General features: G+C 34.6%; 1 protein-coding gene across 1 annotated transcript in view; it reads left to right on the forward strand.

Moving 5' to 3' along the window:
* Nucleotides 1-11609, forward strand: part of TTC7B (tetratricopeptide repeat domain 7B) — a 128043-nt gene that overhangs the window by 81913 nt on the left and 34521 nt on the right. The window contains exons 17-19 of the mRNA XM_085317638.1: nt 2347-2444; nt 5463-5627; nt 7518-7568. Of these exons, the coding sequence (XP_085173764.1) occupies nt 2347-2444; nt 5463-5627; nt 7518-7568 (314 nt within the window). The remainder of the gene's footprint in view (nt 1-2346; nt 2445-5462; nt 5628-7517; nt 7569-11609) is intronic.

Genomic DNA, 11609 nt, shown 5'->3' on the forward strand with positions numbered 1-11609 from the left:
CTTGGATGGTCTATGTGAACTTTAATGGCTGAGAGTACTTAACATTGTATCCTTTAAGCAAGGTATGTAAGGTGGTCTAAAGTTGTCCARCTCATAACAACAGTTATCACTGTGACTGAAATTTGACCTGTTCTGCAGATCTGTTCATCCAGCTGCACTCCAGGTGTGGAAAGGAATAATAATGCAAGATTGTGTTGAAAACTTACAACCTTTGTAACTTCTAAAACACTAATTTTTCATTGAAAAGCATTGTTTGAAAACAGTGCTTCCCACTGGAAACAATTGGAGAACTTTAGTGAAGTTCATTGAGATAATAAAAAGCAGTCTTCTAATGAATTGAAACCTTTTTAGAATGCTGTTCAAAGACTTGAATATTCTTCACAGCATTTCTCATTTGAAACATCTTTTTCTATTCTGGTTTAGACTGGAAACTAATTTTGAAATATTTTGCTGATGAGATAAAAATTCCCTTTTCTGATAAGCTCTGTTTGATGTTAAATATTTCTTCTTGCAGTTAATCAGCTTTTGTGGAATAAAACTGAGTTCAATGTCCTCATTAATAATTTATTTTCATTAGTAAAAGATTAAGTAGATACACCACACAAAGTAAAAATTCAGTGCAACACTTTGCCTTTTTTTTCAGCTGTTTTAGAACAGCTTTCTTTTGTCTTTACTCTGCTTACAAACAAATGTTTTCTCATTAAATGGTTATACAAATTTAGAAATTATTTTGTGATGCAGTCTTGAACAGTTTAGGGAATAAAGATTAGGTCAGAAGTGTTTGGTCTTCAGCCTGCTGCTTGAAGTACATGTGAAAATAGTTCAATTCTTTTCCAGTTCTTAGTTTGCATTAGGAAAATGGAACCAACCATGATGCCAGTGATGTGCTTAAAAGATATTTATGCTAAGCCTTGCTCTCCTTGTCAGCAACATTTGGCATGTCATTGCCGGTGGATTGAGGAAGTAATTAATACAGCAGTTTCCAGAAAATATGCACCAACTGATGTAATAACTATAGCTGATARTCTGTGTCCCAGAAAGCTCCCTTCTGTTTCCTGTGGATTTCTATAATGGCATCATTTTGTAAGAAAATCATAATCTCGTAGTAATGTTAGGGTATTGCAAAATTTTATTTGTGCCATTTTAGCAACAGCTGTACAAAGAGAGGAAATTATCCCACTGTTTCTTGAAGTGTGGAACTGCAGAGAGTTGCTGAAAGGCCTTTTTGCCCTTCTGTCAGTTCAATTTCGGAAGGAGGAGGCAATTTTAGATGAAGGCGGATGTAAAGATATGCTGGATTCCAGTCTTGCTGAGGCTTTACTTTAAGATAGGAATTTTGTGGAGATTTTTTCTTATTGGCATAAGATGAGAATCAGACAAAAGTTTGCACTTTACTAAATGGAGCTGTTATTGCTGTGTTTTTGTTTGTTTTTCTGTTTCTAATTTATTATTTAATTTATGTGAGCATTAATTGATAGCAAGTAAAGATGGAACCACCCGTATGTGCTTCCACATATTCTTCTGCCAATGTGTTTCAATACTTAGCTCCTTTTAAGGACAAGGAAGAGTTCATTCTTCAGTCTCGTTCTTCTGCTGAATCTTTAATCATAGTTCTGAGGGCAATTAGTTTTCTAGCAAGTACATTAATAAGAAGCCTGAGGGACAGATACTGAGTTACACCTGAAGTAGAAATTCAGTGTGTTTGTCCACAGGAGCAATTTGTGAAAACCCCTGGAACTGCTTAAGCACCTAATTGTTTAGAAGTATTCAAAATGTCCTATTGCACTGTTAAGATTAAATCCAGAACAACAGTTACAACAACGTTTGTCGGTAATATGTATATTTTTAAAAAATGGGCAAAAACGTTCTGGAGGTAAGTGCTGCCTTTTTAATGTGAAATGTTGTTATAACATCTTTATAACAACTTTACCTAAAGTTAGACTCCTTGAGTTCAGTGTTTCTCTTCAGCATGGGAAAACTGGGAATTCTCAAACTCGTATCTGCCATCTTGGGTTAAAATGATAACTTTACCTTATATTATATGAAAGTTTAAGTTGCAGCATTTTTTTTTTAAGATTTTAGTCATGAATTAAAATTCTGTATTCCCTTCTTGGTTGTATTAATTATGAAACTAGAATTGATAAAGTAAACATGGATTCAGGTTTGCAGAGCTAATTCTGATTTAATGTAGCTGACTTAATGCACTGTTAGTGGTTAGCAGTGCTTGGTACTAAATTTGTTCGTATTTTTAGCAAGAATCTTTGTAGGAGGAGAGCAGCATGCAACTTGTATCTCAGTATATAATTTTATATTTTAATGGCTTACAGTTTCTGTACTTGATTACAGTGATTCCGGACGTGGGAGCAGCCTGTTAGACAGAGCTATTGCTGATAGACGGCAACTTAATACAATTACCTTACCAGATTTCAGTGATCCTGAAACAGGTGGGAATTGCATTTGAACAATAAAATCGAACTGTCCATACCTAGATTTTACATCAGTTATTTTTATCTTATTTTGCAAAATGGAATTATTTATGGTGAAAATATTTTCACTATTCTGAAATGAATGGAAATAGCCACTTTGCAGTTTAGGACTTGTTTCTCTTGTTTCTGAAGCACCTGCGGCCTACCTTGTCTGTAAATTAAAATGTCTGTGAGATGGATCTTGCTGAGCTTAGTGGTATGCTCTTATGTAAAAATCAGTATGCTGAATTAGCCTGTTTTCCAGAGTTCTATGTTTGTCCATTATACTTTGTTAATGCAAATCCAGAAAATTTAAGAAAACTTCAATTGTAAAAAAAATCAATATATCATTAATAATTAAGTTAAAGCCATATATAAAAAATAGAATTACATAGGTTGGTTGGTTCACTGAACATAGATAGCTTTGACTTTACAAGAAAAACATTTATTATAAATTGTATATACTGCAAAAATAGTGCTTTGCAGGTGCAGTGCATGAAAGCTGACTGTTACATGACAAAAAATATTTGCAATATGTGATTTGTCCACTTTAATATGTTCAGCTATCATAATGCCAATTAATTATGCCTTAGAAGTCATACAAACAAAAAGCTGATTAGGCAGGGTAATTGCATGCCATGTGTTCTGTAAAATTTGGAGAAAGAATTAGTGGGATGATGATAGTTCCAAAAACCTTTACAGAACATTACCATTGCATTAGAAGTATGAAATTTTTTCTTTTTCCTTGTATTTGTCAGATCCATAGCATGTTTTTCCTGACCACTTTTAGATGTGCCTTTCTGCTTAATCATACTTCAATACAAACGGCTTATGGAAAAGTTTGCCAGCCAATGAATTAGAATACACTGACCTATAAATCAGGATACAATGAAATGTGTGATGTTTAATAACAGAACTGTACAGCAGAGAAAAATTGTTTCTTTCATTTCTCAAACATGAAGTGGGATCAAACGTTCGTTAGCTTTTGTCATTATGCATACATAGGAAGCGCTCTGTGTATGCTGAAAGGGCAAACAATTTTGATAAGGATCTGGTCAGCTAGTTTCAAAGAATTACAAGCAGAAACTGTCTATGAAGTATAGCCTAGTAATTGTTGGGCTTACTTGTGTTTTCCTGGGGGACGCTGAGCTTTTGTTCAACACCTAGAGGGTGTCCTATTTTTTGTGCCACGCTTAAGAGCATAAGGAGTTGGTGATTTTTAAAGACTTGTATTCCTCGGGTGTTTTACCTAAAGATGAACCTTCGTCCAGAACTGTGAGCTGCTTAAGAAACTTGCCCCCAAATTCAAATTGTTCAGTCAATATCTCAATTGGAAACAGGATCTACGTATTCTGATTTTGTAGAAGTTCCAGTTTCTTTTTCCTGAATCTTAGCATGTGGCTGAGTTATTTCTGTCAAGTTGGAAAAGATGGAAAAGAAAAATACAGGGTCGTCTTTATTTTTCTTTAAAAGGGTAATTGTGTGTGTGCAAAGGGTAACTGTGTATGTTGGGAGGAGTGTGTGTGTGTGTGTGTGTGTGTGTGTTAGTTCTAATCAAATAAATGCTAGTACAATACCAGTACTCAAATTCCAGCATGAGCTGGGGCTTTGTTGTACTATATAGATACACATACAGAGAAACTCCATACCAAGGGTGTAGTTTAAATTCTTAATCTGGAAGTTATATATAAAACTTTGCAGAAATTAAAGGGCTATGATATAATAAGAACAAAAGAGATGAAATTTGGCATAGAGTTTGAATGAGAAAATTTCAGGCAGCCAGTCAAAAAAAATTTTGAACAGAAGTTCTTTGTTGATAGTCAATATGTTCTAGTTAAGGTTTAAACCTTAACAGGCTGAAAGAGCTTGTGCAAATTCTGTGGATCCCCTATATTCAGAAAGGCAGAAGAGATTTGACATTTTCAGTACTTGGAGATATATGGGGAAGATATTGGGAAAATCATCTTACAACCAAAATTTTCAATCCCCTTTATACACTATAAAGCTACCGTGTGTGTGTGTGTGTGTGTGTGTGTGTGTACACAAGTGCACATGAAACTTTCCCATTTTGCTTGTCACCTGTGGAAATGATGATCTGCTTTCCCTGTCCAGTCATTACCAACCTGAGAAATACGAAACCAGGGCTATAAGCTAATGTAAAGCCTTATGTGCTCACAACTATTTTTTTTTTAAGGATTTTAAAATGCAATTATATAAACTAGCATAAAACATTCTTTTTGGTCATTATATCAATTTAGCTGAAATTGAAATACAAAGTTATTCAAAAAGAGAGTTTATAATTTAAGTGTAAATTACTGTGATTTTTTTATGTGTAAAAATGTTGTATTTCTTAAATTACATAAAGATTGGACTGTTAATTCTGGTGCCCAGATCAAATGCTTTGAGTAAGTGTGATAAATCTATTTAAAGTTTGCCTCCTATTTTAGCTGGTTTGTCATGAGTGGCATGTATTCGTATTTGTATCTATTGATGAAGTAAATAAATATAAAAAATTTTTATTAATCATTGAAAGGAGGCAGACTCATTTCCCATGGAAAGGTAGCTATACAAAATGCAAATCAACTGATGTAGTTGACTGTTTTGGTTAAGGTAAGTGGCACTCAAACTTTATAAAATCGAAGTTTAGTTTGTCATAAGAAGTAACAGTAGTAGTTGAGTTTTAAACTTAAGTCTTTATTTTCTCTTAAACACATTTCACAAATTTCTGCATTATAACATAGGAAAAAACATGTAATCTTCAATTTGGTTTTGTAAGCTAGTTTTGTATGGAAGAAGAGTGCATATGACTAAGGGGTTTTCTTAAGTTGCTCTCAGAAAACTGATGTTTATTTTATGTAGAAATCATTTCCATCTTACTGAATGGTGAAATAAGTGCTTTCCATTTTTCGCATCCGTGAGTCCATTAAACCCTGTTCTTGGATCTTTTTCTCTCTCCCCCCCCCCCACCCTTATCATTTTCTTTCTTTCGCTTTTTAGCCTCTGATACTTCCTCATCTTCTCTCTCAAGAACAGAGTCTCCTCTCCAACTGTTTGTATCTTCTCATCTTCCTCATCCTCATCCTAAATCAGATACCTTTGTCTGGCCCCATGCAGCCTCTCCATACTGTGACCAAGTTCCTGAGCCCTGTGCACCTTCTCGCTGTAAATTGGTTTTCTCTTCCTGACGGATGTGTTAGTGTTTGCTGTATATTTCTGATAATCTTACTAACTGATAAACAGTGTTTAAAACAATTTAACCTCCAAAGGATGTTAGTGAAATCTGGCTTTTCAGATGCACTTGATTAAATATTTAATGTATTTTAAGACATTTGGCAAATAAGTAAAATAAATTGTGTGGTATTGATCCCAAAAGACACAGAGTTACAAATATTTAATTTTTTGTTCTCATGACTGTGACAGAAGACGATAGCTGTTTGGTGAAAGATATTATTGGCCAATAGTACTTTGTAGCACCTATCAATATTTTCCTTTTGGCACTTCAACACCAAGACTGCTGCAGCGCGCAGTGGATGTTAGCACTGATGGCAACTTTTGCCTAACAAGACTGTCTCTTCCACATGATTTCTTTCTTATCCATGCTATTTTTAGTAACTTAAGTTCAGTGCCATGATTTGAAAGCATTCAGCTAATTGCGTACAAAACCTTCCCTGTGGTTGGGAGCCTTCCTTCATGTGAAGGAAAAAATTGCATGAAATATCAGTGTGTATTTTCTCATCATCGAGTGTATTGGTATGATTCTGAGGAATTATGGTTGTGAAGATCACCTTTATCCTCCTTCAAGTCAAGAGCGTCTCCCTTCATTAAAACAATGCTAATTTAGACACACTGTAGGATTAATTCCCATGTAGTTGGTATACAAACTGTACAGTAATGCTACCAGAGTAGCTCAGCTGGCAGGGTAAAATACAGATAGTTTTCCAGATATTTCTTTTTAATGCCTTCTTACGTCTGATAAATTATCCTTCACTCTTTTCGGTTTCTGTCACTGCGTTACTTTAATCCAATCCAAAGAAATTCACTTTTGATGCTAGCTTGAACTGATATCATGTCAATGACATCAGTTCCTAAAGATTAAAAAAAAAAGCAAACAAAAACTAGAAAACAAGTCTTTTAGCAGAATTTCCTCATTAGAGTAGCTAGCATAAGACTAGAGTTTTGAAAATGTTAGTTCTTAAGTGTATGTAGGTTGTAACTGTTTAAATTTGTGAAAGCACTTCCTTGAGACTTGAGGAGATCTGTTGTTCTACCGAAGTTCAACGAGTTGAAGTCTGACTTTCATCTTGAAGCATTTGAATAAGTGATTAATTACAGGTTGGGTCGTTTTTGCACTGAGCTTGCTCAGGTCTAGTCCCATAAACGGTATGTCCCACTCAGCATTAAAGTGCTTGTTCCTTGACGAGGTGGAAGTTAACAAGAACTCCCTCGAGGWTGGAGGAAACTGGAAGAATGCAGGAGTCCAGCACAGACTGCATGACAGAAAGCTTGAGGTTTCCATTTTAGGTGAAAGCTGCTATAATCTCAGGGAAAGGAATTTCCARAATATGCATGAGAAGATGTTGAACCATAAGAAACAGATATTGGAAACCTTTGTATGGTGTAAATAATTTATGAAAGTCAAACTTCTCCATCTTCAAATAAGCAGAGGTTTGCCTGGATACTTGTAGCATGTTAGTATAATTATTAGGGTTGAAAAACTCAAGCTCTTTATCTTTCTCATTTTTTTTCTGGTGAAAGAAAGAAAGAGTGTATTGTATTATTGGCTTGACTTTCAATTTATCTTGAAAAGGAACATGATTTTAGAGGTGAAGCAAATGTTCTTTGAAAATATTTGTTGTAAACAATCACCTTATTAAAAATTCTTGTCTTTTGTAACCTGTAAACCTGATTTACAGTTTGAAGATTATCAGAAATCTTGTGGCTTTCTTGAAGTTCTTGGATTTTATATATATATATATGTGTGTATATATATATATATATATATATTTTCTTTTAGTTTGGATTTTAATTTGTGGTTTGATTTGTTGTTCAAAGGCAATCCATCAGATGCTTACTTTCATGGGGTTTACTCCCTTTTTTCAGTTTGTAAGTAGTATTCACTGTGCAGTTCTATTAATTTCTTAAGGACTTAAATCACCTTTTCYTTTACCACAAAATGTACATGCTTTGTCCATCAACAGTGGAAGTTTGATAGCCTGTAAAGCAAGGCTGATGCTGTTTGCCCATTCAGTCACCCCAAGGGCTGTAATCTTACGAGGGCTGAATGCACTCAACTAACACTTGCATTTAATAATTAAAGAGGCAGTATTCATTTCTAGAGGACTGCAAATAAAGGTATATTAGGAAGGTGTTGTATAACACAGTGGCCAGCTGCCAGAATGTTTTATTACGGAAGTTCTTATGCTGCTGCCGTAACTAAGCAGTGTATTGGTCTAGAATGTAACATTACAACATCTCTCCTGAGTTGTAGCAAGCTGCTGCTTTCTCTTGTACGAGTTTGCTTGTAGAATATCTCTCTTAAGGGCACATTCTTAATGAAATGATGAGAAAAAGCAGTATGATGAGGATAAAAAATATAGGTCAATAAAAATAATTACCACTTTAACCAAGGTGCAAAATAACATTCTTTCTCCCTGAAGAGTTACATCATGAAGTTGGATGTTTAGCCCTGAATAATAAATTGTGAACTTTCTTTTACATTCATTGTTTTACTTTTTCACAGATTTCTATCAGATAGCACATGAGACCAGTTTAATTAAGGAAGGAAAAGTAAAAGGTGCTGTATAACTGCATGTTTGACAGTGATGAAGTACTGAAAGCATTCTTCAGAAAGYTAAGAGGATGCTCTAAAAATGCGATACCTGACTAGTAAGATCGCCCTGTGTAACACTGTTCCAAAAGATAGGCTAGCTTTCTAGTCTGAGTGTGAAAAGTGTCTCAGGCATATTATGAATTTGATAGGAAAAATGTTACTTTTGGCTGAACCTACCAATGTATTGTATTAAATACATCATTTAGGTGATATATTAGTCCTGCAGAAGGTACTGCCTCTCTGTGTATTGTACTTTTGCTTGTTTTAGCACAGTTCTCTGCATGTTGCACCGTTAATATTTTTCCTGGATGCTTTGTGTGCATGTAAAGCTGAAAATTATGGGTTTGTTTTCTCTTTTATCCCACACGAGCATTTCTTGTAAAGCTTTCTTTTTCTACATAAATGTTGATACRTTGATTAAGAAAGGTGATAAATGTGAAACTTTCTAATAATATGCATTTTATGGTATAAAGGGAAAATCCTGTTTATAGTGCTTTTATCAGGTGATGTGAATATGTTCTATGAAGGATGTCAATCCATTGTTTTTTCCTATCTTCAGAAGGAAAATCTGGTGCACATAGCAAARTGATCTTTTCCTCCAAGGATGCACAGTGATCAAGTGCAGCTAGTCTATATCTTAGTTCCTGTACGTTGGGCAACATTATATTAAGACATTATTTGGAAATGACCAAGGCAAAAGTGAAAAAGTCATCATGTCATTAGTATAAAAGACAAGGATTTGTTACCCTTTCTATTTACATAGGAAGGCTCATGGTATTTAAAACAATGATTTCGTGCAAACTTTCTGATGATGCTCATCTTAAGAAAAACATGAAGAGAAGTAAATTGAAAATATTACTGTTTGCCAAAGTTGAACTGTAGGTCCATCTTGGCAAAARAAAGAACTTTCCATTGTTTCTGTGTGAAACTTCTTTACTTTTTGGTTCAGTTGCATTTGCCCAAGCCTGTTGGTAGGTTTTTTATTTGAGATGACTGAATTGAAACATTGACACAATGATAGGTTTTTGCAATTACCGTGTTACTACAGTGAGTAAAAGCTCTGTAAATTTTGGACAAATAGGAATAATAGGAACTTGAGTGGATAGTTACAGCTAGTGTACTTGGGAAAGGCTATTTTGATAGGAAAATTAAGACATTCTGTCACACTTTRCAGTGTGTGATATAATTGGGATTCCAAATGTTAGTCAAGATGTCATTAAATAAGTGAATTCCAGATCTTGCAAATACAATCCATTTTTCAGCTAGCCCTTTTAGTATAAAAAAGCATTAGAGCAAAACTAAACAAACCCAAGGGAATAGCAGAGATTCATTTTGGTGATGTATTACTGCTCCAGACCCCATGTTTTTGTATTTAAAAATAAATGCTCTTTGCTGCTGGTGGTATTTTGAGGGAATTCTTTCTCGATTCTCAAGTTTCATACTATAATAACAGGTCTAGAAGGTGTCCAGGAAGAGCGTGGGTGGGTGGGTGTGTGAGAGAGAGAGAGATGCAGAAAAGTTTCAAACCAGAAATTACTGTTACTCTGAGTGTTTGAAGGGAGCTACAGCTGAGTGAATTCTAGCAATAAGTGTGAAAGATGGGTGTGATTGAGGACTTCTGAACACAGACCAAAATAAGAAAAGTCTAGGTACGACTGGAAGAGAGCAGATCTGATGACAGAATAGAGCAGGGAACCAGCAAATAAGTAACTGGCAGAGCAGACTTTGAGGCTCGCTTTTTACCATTAGTTTTCACAGACCACTATGCRTTTTAACCATCTTTAATTAAAATTACTATAAATTCTACTGTTAGTATGTGATTATAAAGATCTCAATCTGGAAACTTCTGACTTAAAACAGGGAATTGATTTCTCAGAGAAGGGAAGGGTTGAAGAAAATGTGGAGGAAGGGCAGAATAAGCTTTTAATACACAATGTTGACAGCTTTCAGGAGACTGCTTTAAATTATTTTTAATTGTTAGCAAAATGAAAACTTTGTGTTTTAAAAGAGCCAGAAGTGAGTGCAATGACAACCAATTGTGGAAATACCAAAGAAGCATTTAGAAGTTCTTGGGTTAGAGCTGTCTGCATGAGTGCAATGTACCTAAAAGATACTTAACTTYGGTGGTGTAAAAGGACTACTGTTATGTTTAAATAAATAGATAAAAGTACCAAGTAAAAATCTAGAAATGCAATGCAGTGGCTGTGTTGATGAGATGTACAAGGCTGTTCTGGAGGTCATCTCTCATCCTTTTGGAAAAAGCTGTGCATGGCATGGGGCTTGATAGCTGTCTCTCAACTGATACCTTAAAGAGGCTCCAAACCCCCCCCCAAACCACTGCACTATTGTCAGTGCTCTTGTGCTGTTTTGCAAGATCCTTAAATTCCCCATGCTTTTAAATAAAACAGAAGCATGAAAGATTTCTAAAGTTGGAATTTCCAAACAAACCTGCTGAAGATGACACTGAACTTCTGCCTAACATTGTTCGKTTTTTTTTCAAACCTAAACACAAACAAACTACTTAGTTGGCATGTTGTTCAGAGACAGTGAGTATTGATAGAACTGTAGTACAAAAAATTAGTTACTGATTATGTTGAATAATCTTTAGTTTGAATTTCTAAAACAGTTAAGTAACATGGCCTGTCTTAGATTTTAAATTATTAATATTCATGATTATTTAAAACACACTTGTATTTGTATCAGCCATATTAATTTAGTGAAAGATAAGAGATAACAATTTTCTAGTGGTTTGATTGAAATAAGGATGTTTGCAGATCTTTTGTTCATGCGTGTTTTATTTGGAAAATTAATTGCTAAAATATTTTAAGTCATACTTTTTTCTTGAACAGGAAATATAAACCATTTTAATAAAAATAYTTAGTGAAGTGAGTTTTTTTTTTTTAATTAAGGGACTGCTTTCTGCCACTTAGAGCAAAATCTGGGATAGGGATTAATTACCATAGAAAGCACTTGGTAACCACCCTGTTTAAACTTCAGTAGAGACAGCAATTCTTTTATGGCTCACAGAAATTGTAACATGGTATGGTTCTCTATGTCAACTTCTCTGTTAAAAGTTTTAGTAGTATATTATTTTAACACTTTATAATCAAGTAATAGAGACTTAAAATCTGACAGTACACTCTCTGTATGAAATAATTGGTGGCCTGATTAGCTAGACATAGATACATGCTTTATGTAATAGAAAATACAGACACTTACTGATGCTAAATTGAATGTTTGCCTTTTAGAAGGAGGGGATTAGATGGTAGCCTTTGTGTCAGTGAATCGCACCTTTTCTTTACAAATTCTTCTGG

The sequence above is a fragment of the Rhea americana genome, unplaced genomic scaffold, assembly GCF_003343005.1.
Source record: "Rhea americana isolate MKP2758 unplaced genomic scaffold, rheAme1 scaffold_5, whole genome shotgun sequence".
Classification (NCBI taxonomy): domain Eukaryota; kingdom Metazoa; phylum Chordata; class Aves; order Rheiformes; family Rheidae; genus Rhea; species Rhea americana.